Source organism: Opisthocomus hoazin, chromosome 9 (assembly GCF_030867145.1).
Source record: "Opisthocomus hoazin isolate bOpiHoa1 chromosome 9, bOpiHoa1.hap1, whole genome shotgun sequence".
NCBI lineage: Eukaryota > Metazoa > Chordata > Aves > Opisthocomiformes > Opisthocomidae > Opisthocomus > Opisthocomus hoazin.
Window position 1 is genome coordinate 44,515,494 of NC_134422.1, and position 15,519 is coordinate 44,531,012.

Consider the following 15,519-nt stretch of genomic DNA (forward strand, 5'->3'; position numbering starts at 1 on the left):
TGAAGTATCAGATTTAATTTCAAATGTGTTGTGACCGTGCTCTCTTTGGAGACAAATTCACTAATATCATTATAGCTTATTATCACTTTTACTTAAAGCAAATAATCTCAAACTGTCAGCAGAAGTTCAAGCACTTGGAAAGTCACAAAAAATATTAATTTACCTTTTATCTTCTTGTACTTTTTGTACCATCTCCCAAACTCCTGGCACTTGGTTGCTGACACATTGGCATAGTATGTGCTATTTACAATGGATGAAATCATACTCTGGAAGTACAGAAAGACAGACAAAAAGTGTTTTGAAATATCTTGCACAATTAGAAATCTTTTCCAGGGAAAATGAACGACATGCAAGTGCACAACGATCATCCGCTTGCGAGTTTAAAACCAAAACAAGTGTCTGATGAGTACACAAAATTGGTTTTATTCGCCATTCTATATTCCCAGACATAATTAAAATTAGAAAATAATAATTATTATTTTGCATAATAATGCAAAAAAGATGCAGTACAACCTCAGAGTGAGACCTGCAGCTCAGGCAGAGCAGGCAGTTCTACTTTACTTTTGTACTTGTGATATGACAATATCTAAACTTCAGTTGCACAACAGCAGGCAGAGCCACGCTGGGGAACACATGCTCGCTGCACCCGGGTGAGAACAAGCATGATTTGGGAACCAGATACTAAAGGTAAGATTAGATGCTCCAGCATGCATAACCCAAATAATGTTTTTCAGATGTCTCTGTTCCGCTTCCAAATGCAGCGAGACCACACGGCCAAGAATTGCAGAACATCCGTGCTACTTGCTGCGGAACAACAGTTAGGCAAATAAGTTTAATATAATTTATAGAAACGTGTGATTAGCCCTTGTGCGAAGAATCACCCAAAAAAGATATTAACAGTGCCATTCAGAGTGAAGGGAACTACGCACGCTACAACACTGACCAGCCCAACATCACAAAAAAGCTTAACAGAACTGAAATATCCCTCGTTTAACCACCAGCCCGCTCCACTCTTCTTGAATTCCCTTTAAGTGACCCTGAGTACAAGCCAAACGAAGCAGAGAGGATCAGAGTTGTTTTGCAGCACCAGATACCCATAAAAAAATGATACTTTATACCTGGGATGCTTCTGCCCATAGGGCAGGAAAGAGCCTGGTTACTTGCAGTTCTCCCTTTCTATTTTTTTCCCCTCTCTTAATCCACTCTATAGAGGAAGCATCTTTTCAGCATTTTGCTTTCCTTCTTCCCCGCCCTCCCGAACACTTCCAGGGTCAAACCATTCCCGCCCGTGCACATTTCCAGCAAGCAAATGCAATTTAACACCAGTAACACGCGGGAGCCAATGCACCTTCTCCAGAAATCCCGTATTCCCTATGCCTTCCTTCCTCACTTGCGTGGAAGCTCAGAACAAGCTCTGGCACGCCGCATGATCCTTCTGCACAGAGACCAGAGCGCGAGGGTGATCCCACAGCTCCAACGAGCTATTTACCACATGTTCAAGCTCTAGCCCACCGGCTCCAGGGGCTCTTGTGCAGAGCGGGATCTTGGCCACCTCTGAAAGCTACCAGGCTTACACACTGGTCTATTCAATTCTAACAACGCTTTAAAAACAAAAACATTCCCTGCCTCTTCCAGATTTATCCAGCCTTCTACCCAATTCACTGCAGTATCCCAGGCCTCCAGCTGTTCCTGAATGCTGGAGTTTGGGGACTTAAAGATAACTGGGTGGTGTAGATCAGTTTCAGTCTTCAACAGGCGATTTCACTTTCAGTAAAGAGGCTCTTCTGCCTTTTCACTTTAACTTTTCCACTCCAAGGCTGCTGTGGTGCACTGCAGTAGAGTCTGAAGGCTAAGGCTATGAAGTAAGAGCCTTTTTAAGTGGCAGCTTCAATTTCTAAAACTGAGATTCAATTTTCTAATTAAAATCAATATTTTGAGACATAAAGCTAGCATTGTGGCAGTCAGCAGCAATTCCCTCCCCATAAATCCTCCCTTGCTCCAAGTCATTTTAACCAGCCATACTATTCGGAAAGCCTGACATGGAGATAGCCTCTGCTAAGCAAGGATTTTGAACAAAGTCAAAATCCTTTTATTTAGAGTCACTTTAGTTAAGTTTCCAGTCACTAAGGAAGGGTGGGGAAACTGGTTAGCTCTGTCTACATAACAATTTGGTTTCTCCCTCCCCCCCTTTTTTTCCAAATCCTCTACTGCTACAATAAATCCACGTTACTGAAATAGTAGGGCTATTAAATATCACAAAATATATTAACACATTAACCTTTATTTGAGAAAGCAAAGCTTAAATTAAACAGTAAAATCAAATAGTAAACCAATCACTGGTGAAAACTGCAGGACAAACTCTCTTCAGCTGCTTAACAGTAGAGCAAAGGAGGGAACCCTAACAACTTTCAAACTACCTATCCTCACTGTTAAACGGAAAGGAATCCTAGGGGTATTTCTGCTAGGAATCTCGATAAGTCTGCAGAAAGGAAACATCAGAAGAGAGTGGCAAAAAAAAATTTACTAATTACGAATTTCTAAATAATGCATATTATTGCTGGGAAAATCCTTAAAAAAGGAAGAGATTATATGAAGCAGGAGATGTGCACGGTATGTGCGTGGCCACGACAGCCACGTGTCTACTTAGACAAGGAGCTAAGAAATATCCACACGAAGAAAATCCAGTGCAGTAAACTCAAGGAAAAAAATACGGGACCCGCTCATATCCCAAGAAATCTTGCTCCAGCAAAGAGACAAAACTCATGGTCAGTGCTGAAATGAGTTATGCAATATACAGGAAAGACAGAGGTCTCTATGCAAAGATGGAAATGCTTAAACAATTGGATTACTTTCTGCCACACACACCCTCATTCCCATAGCTTGGTCAACTGGCATTTATTTGTTTGAAAAGTAGCCGTACGCTGAGGGTAGCTAAGCTGCAGCTGCATAATACACCTAGCAGAAAAACCCAGCACAATTTTGCATCCAAGCGAATGATTACATTTCCCATTAGCAGCAATCAGAACCCCCACTGGGGCTGCGTGGAGAGCGTGGCACTGAGGACCAGAGACGCAGCACCGATGCTGGCGGCAGCGAGCGCTCCCTGCGCTGCCCCTCTCCACTGCAGTACTCGAGGCACTGCGAACACGTTAATAAACAGCAGCGTTTACTCTGCAGTTCCACTCCTAAGAGACCACTCCGCAATTTGCTGCTGTCAATAATATATTAACCACAAGGGGGTTGTAATGACATTTCACATTTGGCATGGTATTTTTTTTAAAACTGATTTGGGAGAAGGAATTGTATTAGAGGCATATTCAGATGATGGCAATAGACAGCTCCTACACAACCTTCCATCGTATCTTTCGCATTTTGTGAGCCAAAACAAAAGAGACTGAAACTTTTCATAGCAATAACAACAATAACAACACAAGCTGCATTCTTGCAGTCCCAGTTGAAGGTTAGGCACCCCTCGAGGTCACTTACACCTGTGTTTAAAAGTAAGCGAGCTCAATTCTCCACTTTGTCCACTGAACAAATACTGGGGAAAGGCTTTTTGCTGCTACAGTCCTGCCATCAGCAATTTTGTAAATATATTTCAGACTGAGACTATAGGAGGAGTAAATGAACTGCAGCGTTTCCACCTGGTAGGCTTTGGAACTGAAGTGGAAGGAAAAATACCCAGACAACAAATGAATCCTACGTATGAAATGATGCATAGTTTAGTTATACTGGATATTGAAGAAGACTGGGCAGAGACAACCATATGCTGCAATCATCATTAGCTGACCAGATTCCACAGATAATTCTATTTAAAGAAATTACACTTACACTGTGTGAAAAGAAAAATAATTTCGTATTCAGCGCACTTACACTATGCATATCTAGAGTCACTGCTGCTCCTTTAGTAAATACAGCAAGTTACATGGCTTTTCCTTACACAGCCTTTCCATTCCTGTTCTACAGACCCAGCACGGCTAAGGAAGATGAGGAACGCGATCCCTACCAACTGCAAAGACCTAAATTCTGCTCTTTGTCTCACCTCTGAGCTTTCCTTGGAGTTGCAATTGCAACACAGTGAGGCAAATTTGTGCTGGTTATATAAAGACAGAATTCTCTTGGTTCACAGAGGCTTTGGATCATGAACCGCAAGATGAGCATACAGTGCAGGGCAATACAGGCATCCACAGGAGAAAAACTGTTGACTACAGGCTAGCAAAGCAACAGATTTTTAGCAAGCAGGGATTACTTCTGACTTTTCTTAAGACACAATCGACGATTCTAATACAGTTTTTAGAAGGGAATGTATTTTTCACTCCTACCAAAGTTACTTGGTCTAGGTGCTGAAGTGTTTTTCTGGTTTATCTGAGGCAAGGCGGACTCAGTCATAAAAATTTTACGAATCTCTCATCATGACAATCTGAAGTACAAATAGAGCTCATGATATCTGTAGGAACATTTGTCTTAGTGTCCTAGACATGATGACATCACTGCCGTTTATAAAGCAGTCATGGAGAATGAGACTGAGTTTTTGTTCTTTTTTTAACATAATTACATACACATTTTTCTGTTGCTGTTTCCTAGAAATTGGGGCACAACTGTTAAAACAGCATAATTTTCTCATAGTTGGAGGCTGATGAGAGCTACCGACGGGTTAGTGGGGGAGGCAGATCTCTGCTAGTGGGAAGAAGCCAGTCAAGTCTTACATTTAGTCCCATTGCACAAGGTTCATGTAAAGATCTAAACAAAGAATTTACATCTCTCTGAACAGCAGGATAAAAGCCAACCAATTCATTCCTAATTTCCACCTGGCAAGCCACTGAAAAAACTTGGTATAAAAGATACTCTTTTTCATATAAGTTACAATTTCTCCTTTCTAAAGAAAACTACAAACTGATTCGGTATTTATGGAATTGTTTAGTCTAAGCCCTTTACTGAGCAAATTTGAGCTTTAGATCTTGTAAATCTGGCTTCCCCTAAGCCTGTTATAAACACTGACCTGTGAGAGAGGGCATTCTTTGGCTAATGTGCTCTGATTCATCTCTTTGAGCAGTTCCTTTAAGGCATTGCGAACTGTGGCGTGGTTCCACTGCTCTGCTGGCAAGTCTTCCAGCTTTGAACAACTGTAAAAACAGAAAGCAAAAAGCAGATAGAAACATCACCTTCACAGATGCTTACTCTTTGCGTACCAGTGCTACAGATCTTTAGGCAGCAACCTTGGAGTTTCATGCTCCGCCAGCCCATCAAGGTGTTTCTCCCCTCTTTCCCCTCCCCACCAAGCCTGACGCCCAGAAGACATGCAGTTCAACTAAAAGAGCAGTACACAGCACGAATAGCAGCTAATCCTGCTATGCGTTACATGTGTGCATACCCATTCGCTCTGGGGCTTGGTGGAGAGCAAAGAAACTGCATAAAGCAGCCCCAGAAACGGCTGGATAAAGCCATCCTCTTCAGACAGAGAAAGATACTCCTGCTGGGACAGAAAAATAAACATATATGCCACACTGCCACTAGCAAAATCCCTAAACAGTAAGGGCCCTCGTTGTGTGGAGGCAAGGCTTTGAACAATGCATCTCATTTTACACAGGTTCTTATACTGTGTATAAGCAATGAGTATATTTATACTCATTGCTGAAGTATCCGAGAGCCTTTCAGAAACACATTCAGCCATACGCCCAACATCTGTCACATGTCGTTCATTCTCACTTTCCTTCTACAAGAATCACATACGTAGTGAAGCTTTTGTCTTCATGCACTTTGTGCCTCTTTTAATTTAACAAGCTTATGGTCTGTGTCCACAGACACGGGGACAGACCCAGCAAGCACATCAGAAAGTTGGGAGAAGCTTGTCTTTGCCATTCATGCCTGACAGACTTGATGCACTCTCTCCTACCAACCTCTGAGGTGGTTCTGCCTTCTGGCTCCACAGCCTGGCTTCAAGTTGAAAGAGTTGAAAGTTCAGTCATGCCTGAGGGGTTCCAAGCACCCAACAACCATCTTTATCTCAAAGTCATGGGCTATCTTTTATTTACACTGCATCCAGCCATTCAAGCACTTTGAAGATAAAGAATGAGACCTTGATCTTGGGTTGATACCCGCCGGTAACACAGACATGACAATAGGTTAGATGGACTCCTGGCAGATCATACTTCTGAGGAGATGAGTTATTGCACTCTAGTTTTATAGTGGCTACAGGCTCTAGATGCTCTTTTACAATTACGCTGCAGAGATACAGTCTAGCTGAGAAACGTTAACAGTACATAACAGCAAGGAAAGGCCTGTTAGTGGGAATCGGAAACCCCGAGCCCCGTCAGAGATAGAATAGGAAAGAAATGTTGCTGTTTGGGCGGTTACTTCCAAATTCCACACTGAACTGAACAGTCGGAGGGTATGTACCTGCCACCAAGGGACACACACATGTCCCAATGGACCCCTCTTCTGTTCGAGTCCAGCTTCGAAGAATTGTGGGCAAATTATTCCAGGCTGTCTGTTATTTTTACCTCTTCCCCTTGACATGTTCTGGCCATAGAGCCACTGCAGGCAGCGCAATGTAGGCTTACCAGCAGGTCTAGAGTACACCCCGCACTGCCAGGGACCTGCCACAACTCCTGACACAGACATCAGTAAACACTTGAAGACTCTTTTGAAGGCCAATAGAGAGAAAGGGGGAGAAAAAGTGGGAGGGGCGGGAGGGAGGACAAGTAAGTGTAAAAGTGTCAGGAGCTTTTGCTTTGCTTATCAGAACTAGCATTCACAGAAGGAAAATGTTTTCTAAATGCCATATGGAGCTGCAGTAACACATCCCTTCCTCATCTTTTCGCCTTTTCACTGGGAAGGCCACTGGAGAAAAAAAGGAAAGTAAACAGGCTCCCCTCCTCCTCCTCTCATCAACTGACAGTAGAAGACCTGGTTTCTCATAATACAGCCCCTGGAAAAAGCCAAGGAGTTTATTTTTTTCATACCATAAGGCCTTGAGAATCCATTAAATTAAGGATCATGGAAAGGTTTGCCTTTAAAGACCCTGTATCTTTACTTCATTGCCACCACATTGCTACTTCAGAACGCACACAAAATCAGTTGGAACATGCACCAAAAAGCTGCCAGGTGACCCACCCTTCTCTTCATTTTTCTTTTCATCAAAAGATCAAAAATTAATGAAGACAGGATGTGTTAATCTCTGTAGTAACGCTGTAATCGACCGAGCGGCGCCAAGAATGAAGAAGGACAGATGTTCAGAAACACCCACCTTTGTAACTGGATTTTCAATGTCACAACATGATAGACATCTTGTAGCATGTCAGCTACTGTCGCATCTGGTGCATCAGTCACGTAACTGAGAGGGAGGGGATTCCACCTCCCAAGCTTGATTATTCCTGAAAAGAAAACAAAAAATTCATACTTTGTGTTTTAATTGGCCATCTACTAAACTCTTTGATAAGCTTGTTTGTTCAAAAGACTCAAGATCTGCCGTGAGGTTTATTGCAGTCTTGGTCAAAAAGATGCGCTGTACTGACTCCTGAAGCAAACTACGGGGAAGAGCAGGAACAGATTTTAAATTCTTACCAGAGAGTTGCTGACATGTTCCTGGCTCTTAAATTACTTCAAGGAAGCACAGGAGGCTTCCTCCCTTCACATCTTTCATCATCCCACTAAAGCCTAGAGCTCTAAGTTAGAACAAGCTTTAAATACTCCGTAGTCCTGATTTTGCAGTCTACAAAACCCTTCAGTAAATAAATGCATTGGTTTTGACTCGAACAGAAAAATTCCTATGTGTGGGCTTTCAGCACACAGTTACAACCTAAGCATGGTATGACTCCCAGTGCGGATGGATGGCACTGGAAATCCACCAAGTAGGAAGAGTTCCCTCCCAGCTACAAGCTGCACTATGCAGATGGTTGCTTTTCTTTGTGACAAAAACAAGTCCAAGTTGCTGACCACAGATCCAAAATAGCATTTTGGGGGCGGGGGGGAATGCTGTAAGTCCTATTTCTACTTCTGTTCATCCTTTAACAGGAATCATCACCTCTTCTGGATGAGCTTGTCACAAAGACTGTAAACTTGGATGGTAAACCATTTGGTGCAGAGGTATTATTTCTGTTTAGACAATTGCAGAGGGCCCACCCACACCAAAAACAATGACTAATACCCCGGAATGACTTCCAGGAAGACGCCAAACAAAGAAAGCCACAGTGCCATCTTACACGAGAGCAAAGCAGTTCAGCCTTGTTTTGCACCATTGCAGCTACTGCTTTTATTCCCTCCGCCCCACTGTTCTGCTCACATAACTTTACTCAGCCCAGTCCTACAAGACATCAATCACCTTTTCTCCCATTTAAACCGATGCCTTTCAAGGTCTGCTTATACACTTCTTGATCTTTCAAAAGACCATCTGTAAACGCTACTGCCAGAAATACACTAATAGATGAGAAAACTGCTTCCTTAACAGGAGCTCCAAGAACCCTCGTCGGGTATCTGGAAGGATGCTGTGATGCCAAGAAACTTCAACTCTCTCCTCCTCATTTTCTACTCCTAGTTCTTCACCAGCTCTGGAACTAATCAAACTGAAATAAATGGCAAAGGCCTTTTATCCTGATCTCCCAAACATGATCATCAAATAAACACCACCTCTGAAACAGTGAAACAAAGCTGCTTGCACAGCAACAATGACAGAATGCAATGCTTAACGAGCCCATGAAATATCTGCGATGGAGTATTTTTTTTCCCCATTCCTACACAGGTTGAGGAGGAAAAAATTCTAGTACAACTCCTTTTCTGTGGCACTTAAATGTTTGCATTTACCACTGACATATTGCTTTGAAAGGTATTCTACCACCACATACTGAAACAAGCACAAAGCGACCCAGTTCATCCTCAGTGGCACAAAATCTCTCTGTAACATGCCGGTACAGACAGGCTAATATTTCAAGAGCAGATTAGAAGGCTGTTGGCAAGGGGAGATCTTGTCCAAATGAAACAAAAAGTTAGTAAGTGTTGCTTGATATCCAAGGCTGGAAAATGGGACGTAAACAGAACAAAAACATTTAAATGATGTACTGTTTCAGTATTAAGATTTAACAATCTGGTGCTGAATATGCTGCAGTATAAATAGTGCCTGGACTCAGATCCAGTAGAGTAACACAAGCACTCATTCACAGCACCGTATGTCTCCAGTGCTGGCTCCTTGAGTCATATTCCACTTGCCAAGAAAAGCTGTTTTTCTTAAGGGGATAGTTTACTTAATGTTATCTCTGGTGACAACAAGTAATGCATATAGTACAGCATATATTAGTCATGAAATGAGCATCAAGGGTCCACTGAGTGAAATACATGCTGGGAAAACACAGTTTAGCTGCTGACTTCCTTCACCCCCTTCTGCTATGTAGTAATTCAAAGCAAAATCACCTAAAAATCCAGAAATCTATACCAGTCTCACAGAACACTTGGCTTCCTATGTTTAACCACACCAAGTTTTCATGTAATTGAAAAAATAAGCATCATATGTGCCCCATAAGTCACATCTAAATTGGTAATATTTTACAAGAGGCTTTATTTTTCATTCAATTATGGGAAGTACTCAGAGAGCACACCATCTGCAACTGCTCGGGCCTGGTAATGCTGGCGAGAGACAGAGACACAGTCGGGGGTCACTGAAGTTACCAAAGGTGTCCCCAAACTAAAGAAGTTTAGAAGAGAAAAACCACAGTGCAGCCACTGTACACCGCGGGAAATACTATGCAAATTGCTTTACAGGAACTGTCTGCTACTGCTGGAAGTTAGGTAGGTATTTTCTTTTAATCCTCCTCTACAACTGGAGAGGAAATTGTTTTGGCTGGCTGTAGACAAACACAGGTGTTACCACAATGCTCGGTGCCTCTGCACGTTAACACCTGCTGCGAGTCCTTTACTCTGTGTTACAGCACTGCTGATGTGCACTATTTTTTCAGCCGGTGTGATATGATGTGTGAAATTTTTTTTTCCAGAGCACATTAAGCTGGTCCAAACGATAGCCAGAAGCCATGGTTTGCATCCAGCTCCTCAGCAGACTTCACAGGTGGTTTATTTCATGGCACCGACACTGTACTTCAGGCACCTCTTGGGCTGCATTTGGGAAGATGATGCCAGCTTGTTGAGCAAACGTATTCTCTGCACGCTAGAAGACATCTCTGAGTGACTCCTCAGTGAAATCTGAGTGGACCAAAACTTTCCCTCTATAAAGGTCCCTTCTCATCCAGGACTGGGCGCTTCTACTGTAACAGCAACGCCAAGATAAGAACAGCCTGGTAGCAAGGAGTCCCTTCCACATACACATTTTTTATTGTTCCTCTCATCGACTCCAAATGATACAGCTCAGGCCTTTGAAGAAATCACTTCAACTGGCTTGACCGAGCTTTTATCCCACCACAACTGAGACTTGGGAGTGGGGACAGGAGTGAGCAAAGGTCACTGTATTATTAATGAACATACTACTGCTCCAGGAATATCACTCCCCTGTCAGCTCCAGACCTTCTCAAAATTATGTGTGGATAATGCGCACCCAATCAGACTGTGCAGGACATCCGAAAGAACATCTTTCATGAGTTCACAAAACTCTTCTGTTAATGAGTCTGGTTCTCTTCCCTGTATCAATGATCCTTTGGGACTCTTTTGCTGTAAGAGTTTTTTTGACCGGAAACTTCAACAGATTTCAAAGCTTGCACACACTCAAGAAACAGCCATACATTAGAACAGCTCTCGAGAACTCATCTAGAAATGGCTGTATGCAGCCCAGGCCAGTTAGTCAATTTAAGATAATAAAACAGACAAAACACCTTTCTCAAAAGATTTTTTTCTTTTTTTTTTTTTCAAAATGCATTTTAGAAGAAATTTTCTATCCATGCTGGCTGTTGGTTCTTCTTGAATGTATGCCCTGTACAGGCAGGTCTTTTATTAAGTTTAAGCTTCGGCTTTATCAAAATGCAAGTAGGGGAAAAAAGACAGAGTAACCTAGTTTTAAATCTGCTTGAGTCCCTTTACCCACAAGAATGCCAGAACATGCTAATGGCTAACTTTGTGAGCTTGAGTGTCAGGTCCATACATAACAACCACTGCAATTCACTGCTGTCATTCCACTTAGGCCAACAATGTGCCACCGTGCCAGAGTGCTTTCCATTTAGTTTCATTTAAAATGTAGCTCCTTTGGAGAAGAATGTGGTAACTATGCAAGTTACAGCAGAACCACACACGGAACAGAAGGCTTGACCAGCTACATCATGGCTGACCTCTGTATCTAGCAGAACTTGTCACAGATCTTCACGACCTTTATTTTATAGCATCACCTGAAAGAGTGATGCATTGAAAGCCCTGGGGTTATTCTTGGGACTTCATCCTAGTGAGATGTGAACTGAATGGATGCAAGGTTGGGGCTAAAGCAGACTTCCAGAGTAACTACGTTAATCAGGAGCATAACAACAGCAAAAGGCAAAAAGCTGCTTTCCTAGAAAAATACAGCTAAGGTGGAAAACCCTTTTCGTTATTATGTAGCTTACACTGTCGCAGAAGATTATTTATCTGTATGGGCTAGAAGCCTCATCTGTCTTTGCAAATGGAAAGAAAGCCACACAGTATGCTCATTCCAAGAATGCCACATCTGGGGTTTGGAGTATGTGTATCTCTCTCATAGCCTAGCTATGACACTTCTTGGTCTTAACAAACAGAACGAGGTCCGGGTCCTCCACCTCCCAGTCACCTGCACAGTTAACTTTTTACCTGGATAGTCCCACGGGAATTCCTAGGGCATCTCATGGACACTTCAATACATCACTACTGTAAAATCAAACTCTTAAAATGGGGCATTTTCCAAATTCCTTTTTGCAGCTAAACAGAGCAAACAGGACCAGCACACACCTCACACTGTCACTGGCTCCCTTCCCCTACTCCCACCATGGTTAGACTCCCGATTTCACCTTTCATAAATTACGAACATACTTGAGTTACTTCTTAAATGGATACTTGTAGGTAGGTCACACAGGATTAATGCAATTTATTTGAAATGCTAATCTGCTAGGGTTAAAATTAAGTCATGGGACCAAAGGAAGGACATTTTGGAAGTCCCTGTTAGCATCATCACCCCCACCTCAACAGTTTTCTGGAGACAGCTATAAAATGAATCATGACTAATACCTGTCAGGCTGGAAGCTGCAGAAGTGCACAGCTCATTTCCTACACTACAGCCCTGAGTTCACTAGCGCCGGGTCAGCACTGCTGGAGGCTGAGGCAGAACAAGTGAGATGCAGCTCTGGCAAGAGCACGCGCCCGCAGTCAGACACGGCAAACAAAACAACACGGTGGTTATGTGAGCTTCAGAAGGGCTGAGGAAACAGGCAGTGCCCAGTGCAGTGTAAGATCTCCATTGCTCTATTTACCCCTCCAAGGTGTTCCAAGCAGCTCTGACTCAGCAGTTACGCCAGAGCAGAGCCGTGCCCCCGGGGGCTGTGGCCATGCCAGGGCTCTACGAGATGTCCTCGTGTTTGCTTCCCCACAGCACAGCACCACAGCCTGGGAGTGTCCCACTGCAAACACACGGCCAGGTGGAGAACGCACTGCCGTTTGCTGCTGCGCTGCGAGCTCAACCACTGAGTCATGTTTAAACATCTACTTCTTAACAGCAGCCCTCATCAACACAACAGGAACGCAGGAGAACCTGCGGATTAACGCTAGCGCCCAAACATTTTGATTCCTTCTACAGCTCCAAATGAAAGACCTCAACGAAACACTCCGTAACGCCCCTGCTTCCAGGACCACCAAGCCATTTATCTGCCAGGCACTACTGACAGGGCCCCCCTACAAGGCGGGTAGGCTCTTGTGACATTGAGCGCATCTGCTTATCCTCCTCAGAGGCGTCTTGTCCCTATGCTATAGAATGTGAATTTTCCTTTGTTCAGCTGTGCTTTCTTACAGAAATTAAAACCTGCCTGTCCCATGTAATAAGTACACAGAACCATTAATCCATAAATCAGTTTGTAGGAAATCACCACCCTGCAGTACATAATAACTCAGCCTGTGTTTCTAACCTGTACCCTGGCTGCAATATATCATCAAACTGTAACAACATAAAGGCATAATTTGTAGTTATTATTGCTAATCCAGCAAAGGGAATGACTTCTCAAGCAGAAAGGAGGAAAATAGCAATGTGAGCAATTAAAAAAAAAACCCTGATTATATTAATTTTGTATTATATTATTGCGCTGCCTCTTCTAGCTCTTATAGCAATTTACAAAAATATTATAGTGCCTTTGCCCATCATTATAAGGGTGCCCATATTATTCTATTGAATTTCAATTAGGGACATATTGCGGTAATAGACGGGAAAAAATAATCAGTATAATCCTCGCCTGCACTTCTAAAACACCTTTCATTGGAGGATCCCAAAGCACTTTAAAAACATTAATTAATTAAACTTCTTAACATCCCTGTGAGGCAGACCGTGTTACGCCAATTGACACATCGGTGATTTAGCGACTGAAAGCACACAATGAACACAATCCTATGTTTATGCCGATACAAAAGAATCCCCCTCCTTCCTCATTTGAGACCATGATAAATAATTCAGTGAGAGAACAGGAATAAACCATGCGATTACACTGTGATGTACACATCCGCAAAGCAGCAGGAACACCCACGCTCCCGGCACGACAAGGGCCCCAGCACAGCTCCCGGGACAGGTGCTGCTGCAGGGCGCTGCGCAGCGGGGTGTCCCGCGCCCCTGGAAGCGCAGAGCCCCTTTCGCTGGCGCAGAACGCGGCCGCAAACCACACGTACCCACAGGGGCTGACAGGGCGGAACGTCGTGCTGCAGCGATGCAACTATGAGCTGGCCAGCTGGAACACTCCTACCCAGCCTTGCTGGCTTGCACATCTGTAGCAATACACAGACTTAATACAGACTATGCAGTTACATGACTATAGATATTTATATGATTATATACAAAAATGTTTACAGAAACAAGGATGTAACTGTCAATAGAAACACTGTTAGAGTTACAAGGTTTAATTACTGAACTTTATAGAGTACTTTCACAGACGAAAATCGCTTTGATATACGAAGCTTGGTTTGAGTTTTTAACTTTTTTAATGCTAGTGTTGCCCATTCCTCTCCTCCAGCACGACTGTACCCAAGTATCTGACTTAAGTAACACACACCAAACAGTTTGATGCCTTGCAATTCTACATATCGGGTTTACATTTTACTGTAAAAAGATTGTGCCTCATGTAATAGATGCTGCTTCACATTTGGGAAATGTTATATGAGGACCATGACTTATATTGGATTAATTTAATATAGGCACTAAGTTACTAGACTAAATTAATAAAGATCTTCTTAAAAAAAAAAAAAAGAGGAAGGGGGAGAGAGAACAAAATAAACCCACAAATTAAATAAAATTTTCTGAAGCTTGTTATTTTGGAAGTCTTTATTTAATTTTCCAACCCCTATTCTGTTTGAAAAAATAGCCAATAATTGGTAAGGAAACAGAAAAAAAAAAAAAAAAGAGGTTGATGTTATTTACTTCAGGGGATTATTTTTAAAACTGTTACATGATACAACATGAATATCACAAACAAATAGATGGGTGACGACACAAAGGAGGTACAAAATATTGCAAAAAAAGAGTATTTTTTGTGTCTTTCTATATTACTTTTAAAACTATTACCTCCATTGAGGGAAACAACATTTAGCATAACACCTCCCTTTCGGCATTCTGGGTAAGTCTGCACTTACCTTGCACAGCAAGAAGTAACACATGACTAGAGAGAAGCCCTCTTTTTCTCTTTTCTCTGAGAAAGAGAACCACCCCTATAAGCATCATTTCCATCACGTGAAAATGAAGTCTTTAGCCATGAAAGCCCATGACAGAAAGGCTGCTCTGCGCAGGACACGAAGCAGCTCTGGGCAGCCGCCCGCACAGCCCCGGAGCTCGGCCTCACCCTCCTCCAGGCCGCCCTCGCCTCTCGGCACCGTCACGCCGGGGCGACTCTCCTCAGCCACGTCACCGAGCAGCCCCAGCGCTCGCAGGGTGACAGCACCCGCTCCTTCACTAACATCACCCCACACAACGCCCAAAGCATGGCACTCTCCTCGTTTCTGCATGAAATTACTGTCTCTCGGGCAACCTCTACTCTTACGGTAAGACCCTTCCCAGCTCAGTCCTGGGAACGCCCGAGGTGGCTCAGCAAAGGCCGTGCCTCCTCACAGGGAGCAACGGCCGCTGGACATCTTTGAAACCCAGACCAGGAGTGTCACGACGCAGCCTGTTCCCCATCAAACAGCCTCCTTAGCTGCTCCCATGCCTGCAGGTTTGCTCTGCCATCTTAAACCCACTGCTGCTCCTTTTGCTTTGGACAGCAGCTGGCTCTCCGAGCCCCAGGCTCCCTGGCAAAACACCAGCTGCTTCTCTGCCATCCCTCAACCTGGCACCAGGACCACGGCGCCTGTCTATAATTTAGTGCCTCCCAGAGAGCCAACACAGGCACATAAGCACTAGTG

General features: G+C 43.4%; 1 protein-coding gene across 5 annotated transcripts in view; it reads right to left on the reverse strand.

Annotated features, from left to right (window-relative positions):
• Positions 1-15,519, reverse strand: part of SATB2 (SATB homeobox 2) — a 203,506-nt gene that overhangs the window by 61,091 nt on the left and 126,896 nt on the right. For all 5 annotated transcript variants that reach the window (XM_075430720.1, XM_075430722.1, XM_075430723.1 and 2 more), the window contains 3 exons: positions 7,247-7,373; positions 5,000-5,123; positions 164-266 (listed from right to left, as the gene is read on the reverse strand). In XM_075430720.1, coding sequence (XP_075286835.1) covers positions 164-266; positions 5,000-5,123; positions 7,247-7,373 — 354 coding nt within the window. The remainder of the gene's footprint in view (positions 1-163; positions 267-4,999; positions 5,124-7,246; positions 7,374-15,519) is intronic.